This window comes from Mixophyes fleayi, chromosome 3 (assembly GCF_038048845.1).
Source record: "Mixophyes fleayi isolate aMixFle1 chromosome 3, aMixFle1.hap1, whole genome shotgun sequence".
NCBI lineage: Eukaryota > Metazoa > Chordata > Amphibia > Anura > Limnodynastidae > Mixophyes > Mixophyes fleayi.
The window spans coordinates 39,360,838-39,370,594 of record NC_134404.1 but is presented as its reverse complement, the minus strand read 5'-3'; the positions used below and the strand labels follow the sequence as shown (position 1 = coordinate 39,370,594).

Here is a 9,757-nt window from a genome sequence, read left to right as displayed (position 1 = left end):
AAGCTCCGCCCTTGGGTAAAAAGGGGTGTGGCCGTACGTAGCCGGGCCTACCGGTGGTTTAACCGGTAGCCCGCTGGGCCAGTCTGACACTGCTCACAAACAGTGGTGTTTCTGTCCCGGTATACCATCCCCAGCACTCACACATAGTGGTGTTTCTGTCCTGGTATACCATCCCCAGCACTCACACATTGTGGTGTTTCTGTCCCGGTATACCATCCCCAGCACTCACACATAGTGGTGTTTCTGTCCCGGTATACCATCCCCAGCACTCACACATAGTGGTGTTTCTGTCCCAGTATACCATCCCCAGCACTCACACATTGTGGTGTTTCTGTCCCAGTATACCATCCCCAGCACTCACACATTGTGGTGTTTCTGTCCCGGTATACCATCCCCAGCACTCACACATTGTGGTGTTTCTGTCCCGGTATACCATCCCCAGCACTCACACATAGTGGTGTCTCTGTCCCTGTATACCATCCCCAGCACTCACACATAGTGGTGTTTCTGTCCCGGTATACCATCCCCAGCACTCACACATTGTGGTGTTTCTGTCCCGGTATACCATCCCCAGCACTCACACATAGTGGTGTTTCTGTCCCGGTATACCATCCCCAGCACTCACACATAGTGGTATTTCTGTCCAGGTATACCATCCCCAGCACTCACACATAGTGGTGTTTCTGTCCCGGTATACCATCCCCAACATTCACACATAGTGGTGTTTCTGTCCCGGTATACAATCCCCAGCACTCACACATAGTGGTGTTTCTGTCCCTGTATACCATCCCCAGCACTCACACATAGTGGTGTTTCTGTCCCGGTATACCATCCCCAGCACTCACACATAGTGGTGTTTCTGTCCCGGTATACCATCCCCAGCACTCACACATAGTGGTGTTTCTGTCCCAGTATACAATCCCCAGCACTCACACATAGTGGTGTTTCTGTCCCGGTATACCATCCCCAGCACTCACACATTGTGGTGTTTCTGTCCCGGTATACAATCCCCAGCACTCACACATTGTGGTGTTTCTGTCCCAGTATACAATCCCCAGCACTCACACATAGTGGTGTTTCTGTCCCGGTATACCATCCCCAGCACTCACACATTGTGGTGTTTCTGTCCCGGTATACCATCCCCAGCACTCACACATAGTGGTGTCTCTGTCCCTGTATACCATCCCCAGCACTCACACATAGTGGTGTTTCTGTCCCGGTATACCATCCCCAGCACTCACACATAGTGGTATTTCTGTCCAGGTATACCATCCCCAGCACTCACACATAGTGGTGTTTCTGTCCCGGTATACCATCCCCAACATTCACACATAGTGGTGTTTCTGTCCCGGTATACCATCCCCAGCACTCACACATAGTGGTGTCTCTGTCCCTGTATACCTTCCCCAGCACTCACACATAGTGGTGTCTCTGTCCCGGTATACCATCCCCAGCACTCACACATAGTGGTATTTCTGTCCAGGTATACCATCCCCAACATTGATCATTGGATCCACGACAGTAAACAGTCTACAAACTATAACTTCTTCAATTCAATTTGTGTAATAGAACAGCAATGTGAAGAGAATAATAAAAAATATTTTTAACAAATTTGACAAATGAATAATTTTCAAAATAAGTTTTTTATTGAGTAATTAATGCAAAAAATGTTTTTTTAATAAACTATTGTAAAACCTATATATGGATTTCATTTGTAATTTACAATTCAGAAACAACAGTTTAACAATCAACATATAAATACATTTGAAACTTAAAATGAAATTGCAATATAAAACAATTGTTGGTACAAACAGTTATAATTTCTGGGACATACAATAAGTAGAATACATTTACAATGTGGTATTCTTAACTCTATAAAAAGTGCCTTGTATATGTAAAACTATCAGGCTGCCTAATAACAACTAGCTATCCCCTTGTCTCAGGGATGTTCCCCGTGGATGCTTAGGCTGTATTCACACAAATACTGGTTCCGCATACACGTGTGTTTTAAGGGTAAAATATTCCAAAGAAAGTATAGTTTACCACTTGTACCGTAAGACATAAATAACAAGTAGGAAATATATTTTTTTATTCTATTTAATGTTTATTGTGCCTAAAATATACTCTGCTTACTTTGACTGTGTGATTGGGGAATGGTTTCTGTAGTGGTCCTGAATTGTCTGTAGGAGAATCTGTTGCTGGTCGAGACAGAGGAAAATAGTGATCTACAATTGGTTGTATATAAACAATTGTCCCTAGGACAGACTCACTATCCCTCTTCTCACAGCACCATTTGGCCTAATCCTGGGCGGTCAAGCTAGTCAACCACAGACTTCTATACATCCAATAACCAGAAGGAATGGTCTGTATTATTATAGTGTTCTATATTTACATTGATACGTTCTGTAAAGTGAGAGGCTCATGCTGTGGAGCTATGGCAGAGAGGGCAGCAGCTATAAGCGGCGATCTCGCGGTCTTGTACTCCGTGCTTACACACACTGCACATCCAGAACTGGTATTCTGTGATCGGTCTCCCTGAAGCAATGCATGTTGGGAGTTTTCCTTCTGCACTATTGGAGTGAAAGATAATCTAAATTAGTCATTTTATGCAAAACGTTATTCCACTCTGTTCAAAATATTTAAGATGGACCTACACAATGTTTGTACATAAAAGAACATATATATATCACCTGTTCTAACATATGCATTCATAGCAAAGGGTTAACCTCTCATGTCATTCCCAAGAGATCAGCAATGGAAACAGACTAGGCCAACAAAGTCCTATTTAGTCAGATAATAGTGTGCAGTTTCTCTACCATAGTAAATACAGTGATATCCGGCCTGTCCAATATGTAAGCCCATGGACAGCCATGAGTTTACCTGAGAATCGACAAGGACACAGGTATCTAGGTAACGCTGATCTATGGGATATAAATATGAGTGGTAGAAATTGTTCAATAAAAACTGAGAAAGAACATTAACATTGTCGCTGTCTGATATCACTAGTCATCAATGATAACAACATCTTTCACTATAGTGTCAGGGAATACTTCATTCATGCAAAGGAGTGGCAAACATTACAATGTATGTCACACGTGTTCATACACTGTGTTTCTACATGCATCATCGTTCCCAGGCTCCTGTGATTCCGTAGTACCGGCTAATTCACTAGCAGACTTTAAATGACAGCGGAGGGTGGGTGTGAGCTGGAGGGCCAATCACAAACTGCAATCCCTTAATTGCAGCTTGTGATTGGTCCTCTGGTTCATACCCTGTTTTTCTCTGGGGCTATAAGAGTAATGGGGGAGGGGAACCTTATCTTCTACTAGGTAATGGTACTGCTTTAAAATAGGGTAAGTATATCTGAATAGGATTTTTTAAATATATAGTATCCAGTTAGTTATCAAAGTTAAAAAATATTTACCTAATATGTCAATTCATTGATTATATTAGCAAACATTTGTTAGCATAACATATGTCAGGTTTTCGTTTGTTAGAATTTTTGTCTTATAAAAATATTCCAAGAAAAAATTGCATGATTGAATAGGATTTTGTAAAGTGGGAGAATAAAACACTAAAATGTTCTTTCTTTGTTGTAAAGTACTACTGTAGTATCAGAAGTCCTGCTGGCGTTCCATGACTGTATAAAGACACTCTGCCTATAGCCCAATACCTTTATATGGTCACAAATGTCCTCCATGACTTCTAATATATATCCTATCCAATATATTCATTGCTGCCTCCACCACAGTGATTAAAAACACTTTGATGCCAATGATGAGATTTGATGCCCAGGTATCTGCGCACAACATTTGCTGTAATCCACAGCAACCACTATGACGTTGGTTTTCATTGTCTACAATGCGCTAGGATATTACAGCACCTTTACTGCACAGTAACTTGCAGAACAGTTGTGTGTCAGCAGCTTCAGCATTATTTCTGGTGTCTGTGTGTCACAATATTACACAATATACAAACCCTTCCAGGAAGACGTCCACGTCAGGTTTCCTGCTGTCCTTTGGACTGTGCTTGGTGAAGATTTCTAAAGCAAGATCTTCATATTGTTGCCTCTGCTCGGGGCTCAGAGTCTCTAACGATTCCAGTTTAATGAAGGCCTTGGAACAGGTACCGAATGCCCTGTTAGCGCAGGCACAAAGTGCCAGTAAGGAATAGATCTCCACAGCGGGAATGATATCTTCATAATCTCTCAGGTGGAGAGCTGGAAATGACAAATACACATTTATAGACAAAGGCCTACTTAAATCTAAAGTAATTTACATAAAAGCGAAGAACAACATATGATATACTTCCAGAATAGAAACGTCACAGAAAACACAAACTATTTAGGTGAGTAATGCTTTATTTCACTCTCCCCTCATTCACACACAATGAGTCAGAATACAGCAAGGAACCGGGCCCTTATAGCGCATTACGTACATAATGTTGATAATCATGTTTGTGTTTTGTGGCTAAACGAAATTTGCATACACTGAAGCTGTGCAGCCAAAGCAATCTACTGATGCTGATTGCTGCTAACATGTACGACTAATATATATTGAATGGCACAGTGCAGAACAGTTTTAGGACACTCAGGCATCAAAATAACTAGTAGTACAAGACACGAAAGAGCAAAAGACATGAAAAGAAAGAGATGCAAAAAGTCCAGATCACAAAGCAAACACATGTAGAGGCTGGCGATCCCGACCGAGAGGCCGACGACCCCGACACAGAGGTTGGGCGATCCCGACCGAGAAGCCGACGACCCCGACACAGAGGTTGGGCGATCCCGACACAGAGGTTGGGCGACCCCGACACAGAGGTTGGGCGACCCCGACACAGAGGTTGGGCGACCCCGGCACAGAGGTTGGGCGACCCCGGCACAGAGGTTGGGCGACCCCGGCACAGAGGTTGGGCGACCCCGGCACAGAGGTTGGGCGACCCCGACATAGAGCCTGGCGGTTCTACAGGTGATGAGCACTATTAATACTAAATACCAGTTTAGGAATCACTTCAGAAATAAGGTGATGTTGCATACAATACCAGAATTGTGGTGGTATATGTGATGGGTAGTTATAATTATGTGAAGTAAGACAAGACAAACTAATCTAGTTATAAGACTTTAAAACAATTATTAATAGTATTCCGTATGGGATTCATGCTGAGAACCAAGTAGATAAGTCATTAGGGGGAACTAGTAGGGAACGATTACAATACAGACAGGAGGCCAAATATATACTCAAACCAACAGTACGACTCTACGACACTAATACGTTGCCTGGATGACGTCTCGTTAGACCTTAATGTGTTTTGTCTTTACCGAGATGTTGCCTCACATCACATAACAGGCTAGAAGTGAGAGGGCAGAATACCTAAAGAACAGACAGTATAATAGTACATGGTATCCATTCCCCACCTGTCCTCATGGCAGCGTCTACATATCCATCATACAGCTGTCTCTGAGCCAACAGGAAGAAGTGATAGGCTTCTGCCCCTCGCCAGGCGTTGTCAATGATCCGATTATCAGAGAGCAGGCTGTCCTCCTCCAGCAGACCCGCCAACGCAGTTGTAGCCTGAAAAACGTCAGAGGATGTTTTACTGATTATCCAATATATCAAATGTTTGTATGTCCTGTGCAACATTTTCATTGAAGATTCTTCAATAAAAGTCACTCAAAAGACAAATGCGTCAAGGCTGGAACACAGGTTAAAAAAATTATAAAAAAATGAAATAAACATTTGCACTCTGTAGTGGGAGTGAGGTCTTCTTATACCTCGGTCTGTTTTCCTTTCAGTTTCCCCTTCTGTGAGTTCTTCATCTGTGTGTGATATTGCTCCACCTGTAGAGCGGCCAGGACGTACAGCTTCTTAACACGCAGCGGCTTTGTCCGCTTCTTTGCCTCCTCGTCAGCAATCTGCAACAGCACAAATCACTATTTTATTCTACATGTAACCAATGGGACTTACAGTTATACACACCAATTACCAGCCATGGAGACCGAAAACATTTATAAAAAGAAAACTAGGTGCGCTCCATTCAGAGAACGATAGCGATTCCATTTTAATATCATTCTGGAGAGAAATGATAAACGGAATGTAAAAACAGATGTTACATGGAAATCATCCAGACTGCATGCTATGTGGGAGCAGAAGTAGTTTTTTTGCATATGGGGGGGGGCAGTCTGGTATATCATATGTGCTCTTATGGAGGCAGCTTGTTTACCTCCATAAGACTGTGTTTTATTGTCCTGCATGAGCCAACATACTAGCAGTAGCGGGCGTGTGTGAGACATAGGGGGGATGGGGGTGCAAGAATCCCTGGATTCCAGGTAAGTGATCTTTTGGGTCCTGGTTTTACTAACGATATTTCACAGAAAACTGACTTCAGTTTACTTTCTGCCTCCGTTCTCTGATTTTAGCCATGTATTTATAAAATCGGGCAGGCTTGCATAGCTTTGTAGCCCTAACTTTTGATACAACTCCGCTGTGCTCCGTGCACTGGATTAAGCTAGTTGTTGCCACAAAAACAAACCCTCTGCTTGATGATATAAATGCATGGCTAGAAAGCATAGAGGAAACAAACATGTTCAGTAGAAGCTGAAGGATAGTGTATATGATCCAATAAATGAGTTATACTGCTAGTACCACCGTAACACCAGCTGCTATGAGGGAATTTGTTTTTGCTATGGCTACAAATAGAAATGAGTATATTATGCATGTTAACTTTTGAGCAAAATGGATAGTTCATACCATAGTGCCATGCTGTGCCACTGCAGTCTATGTATGTCTTGCCTGGAATGAGTTATGGTGTTTGTGACAATTATGTACTATTGTTATTTTCCCTTAATATTCAGGTATGACAATGTATATTGTATGTAACCTTGTAATGTAATCTCAATGTGTGCTTTGCTGAATGACAAGTCTGAACCTATGCAAGTGTCAATAATGTTTTGAAATTTGCCAGACCCAGGGATAGATAAGCATCTCTGAGGAGTTTATTTGTATGCAGCGGATGTGTACCTGACCAGCCAAGTAGAACGAGCAGAGGTGAGAACTCAGGTCCTATGAACATTCCTGATCTCAGGACATCCATAGCTCTCTTCGGAAAGCTCTGTGTCATTTTGGGAATCAATCTGACTTAATTGAAAATGTAATTCCTAAGGTGGGGGTGAAGACCCTGTAAGAAGTGTTTAAAGTCTTCTGCTTTAGACATTACAGCGTGCATTTTTATGAGGGGTCTATCAAGACTGAAATGTCCCATCTTTCTCAAATGTGTTCACTCACACACGTCAAATCTTAACTAGTAAATAGTGACTCTGATTTTATTTCCTATTTATTTCTGAAACTTATTTGTGCAACTTATTGTATGTCTTATTAACTTTTTTGTAACTAAGTCTTGGAAACATTTTTCAGATTAAATACATTTAATCTGGCGTATTCGCCGTGATTCTTTGTGAACTTACGAAGTTCAGGGAGGCTCATGCTACATGTGTATGCGATTTAAGTGTGAAACATTAATAAGTGGTTTTGGTGAACGTAAGGACACCATAGGAAATCCCTTGTGGTGGCAGAAAAGGTGTATTCATTGCTAAGTGACTAAGGTGACGCCAGTCATGGCCAGCTGTTCAGATTGTTGTATCTGGTACAGGCTGGGCGTTCGTGACAGCGTTGTTGCAGTATAACAATTACAATTCATCATAAACACTATTATAAATGTTCAAGAGAAACTGTGATCTATTTACGCTGAGTAGTTGTTAAATACACCTGGCAAAGTGGGAACTGAAGTAATGTATTCATGCCTTAATAAAGGAAAAAAAAAAAAAGAAAGACTTGTTTCACTAGTGCGTCTGCCTCATTCTGAAGGTGTGCTGCTAAGAGACTATACGTAAAAAAGAGGATTTATATACTTACGTTAAATCCGTTTCTCTGATTCCATCTGGGGGACACTGCTTACCATGGGGTTGTGGAGGGGAGCACAGGAGTTGGCACCTAGCTAGTTAATCTTTAGCACTGCTGACAGACCCCTCCCCTCTACAATCCCCCCGCCTCTTCCTCCTCAGTTAATTCAAAAAGCCCCAAGGAGATAGGTCAATCAACCAAGAGCATACAGAGGAAAGGCAGAAGGAAGGGATCGCAGTGTCCCCCAGACGGAATCAGAGAAACGGATTTAACGTAAGTATATAAATCCTCTTTTGTCTTTCATCCAGTCTGGGGGACACTGCTTACCATGGGGACGTTCTAAAGCAGCCCCCTAAGGGTGGGACCACTCTGAAAGCCGTAAGTCTCTCTGGCACAGGAAGGTTAGCTCTTATGTAAGCCTGCTTAATAGTTGCCGTAATCCATCTTGCAATGGACTGTTTAAAGGCTGGCCAGCCTCTTTTGTTAGAATCATAGAGGACAAACAGGGAATCGGTTCGTCTAATTTGATATGTTCTTTTGACATAAATACGGAGAGCCCTAACCACATCTAACTTTTCCATAGACTGCAGATCAGACGGAGAAGTAGATGAAAAAAATGGAACTACAATTTCCTGGTTCAGATGGAAGGAGGACACCCCTTTTGGAACAAAAGAGAGGAGTGTTCTCAAAACCGCTCTGTCCTCGTGAAAAAACAGATATGGTTCCCGGCAAGACAGAGCTCCCAATTCCAACACCCTACATGCCGATGCAATTGCCAAAAGAAAAACAACCTTCCAGGTCAAACACCTAAAATCTGCCTCAAGTAAAGGCTCAAGAGGAGGCCTTTTAAGCATGTCCAGTACCAGGTTAAGATCCCATGGTGCTGTAGGTGGAACATAGGGAGGTTGAATATCTAAGACTCCCTGAAGAAAAGTCTTGATATCTGGCAAATCCGCTAATTTCAGGTGAAAAAAGACTGAAAGTGCCGATACCTGAACTTTTAGGGAACCTAAACGAAGCCCTGCTTCCAGCCCATACTGAAGAAAAGCCAATAAGCGAGGGACACGAAAGGAGGACGTGTGACATGTCCTATTTTCACACCATCTGATATAGGCTCTCCAAATCCGATGATAGATGCGAGCTGAAACTGGCTTTTGAGCTTGCATCATAGTGTTCACTACACTGGAGGAAAAACCCCTAGCCCTCCAGAGGCTGGCTTCAACAGCCATGCCGTTAAACTGAGCTGAGGTAAATTCTGGTGACGGAAGGGACCTTGAAGAAGGTCGTCTCGTGACGGAAGACGAAATCCTTGTCCTACCGCCATAGAGATTATGTCCGCGTACCACACTCGGCGTGGCCATGAGGGAGCTATTAGAATTACCGGCAGACCGCCTTGCCTTACTTGTCTGAGGGAGGAAGCATGGGAATCGGGGGAAACAGGTATCCCAACCTGAGCTCCCATGACATCGTCATGATGTCCACTGCCACCGCTAAGGGGTCTCTTGCCCTTGCGCAAAACCTGTGAACTTTTTTGTTATGTCTGGAGGCCATGAGATCTATATCCGGAAGACCCCACCTCTGAACTAGAGACTGAAATACTTCCGGATGGAGTGACAACTCCCCCGGCATCATTTGATTTCGACTTAGGTAGTCGGCCTCCCAATTCTTTATTCCTGGAATGAATACTGCCGATATTGCTGGAACATACTGTTCTGCCCAAACAAAAATCTGAGCTGCAATTTCCATTGCAGCTGCACTCCTGGTTCCTCCCTGCCTGTTGACATATGCCACAGCCGTGGCATTGTCGAACTGAACTCTGACAGGGTGGCCCTGGAGGAGGGACTGGGCCCCCCGAAGGGCTA

The 9,757-nt window shown here is 43.1% G+C and overlaps 1 protein-coding gene across 2 annotated transcripts in view; it reads right to left on the bottom strand.

Moving 5' to 3' along the window:
- Positions 1-1,706: 1,706 nt before the first annotated feature.
- Positions 1,707-9,757, bottom strand: part of WDR35 (WD repeat domain 35) — a 58,589-nt gene continuing 50,538 nt past the window's right edge. Inside the window, exons 25-28 of one of the 2 annotated variants that reach the window (XM_075201389.1) lie at positions 5,771-5,911; positions 5,414-5,570; positions 3,979-4,219; positions 1,707-2,565 (exon numbers count right to left, since the gene is read on the bottom strand). In XM_075201389.1, coding sequence (XP_075057490.1) covers positions 2,490-2,565; positions 3,979-4,219; positions 5,414-5,570; positions 5,771-5,911 — 615 coding nt within the window. In that variant the 3' untranslated portion in view covers positions 1,707-2,489. Of the gene's footprint in view, positions 2,571-3,978; positions 4,220-5,413; positions 5,571-5,770; positions 5,912-9,757 lie in introns of both variants that reach the window. The other variant, XM_075201388.1, reaches the window with a different exon arrangement.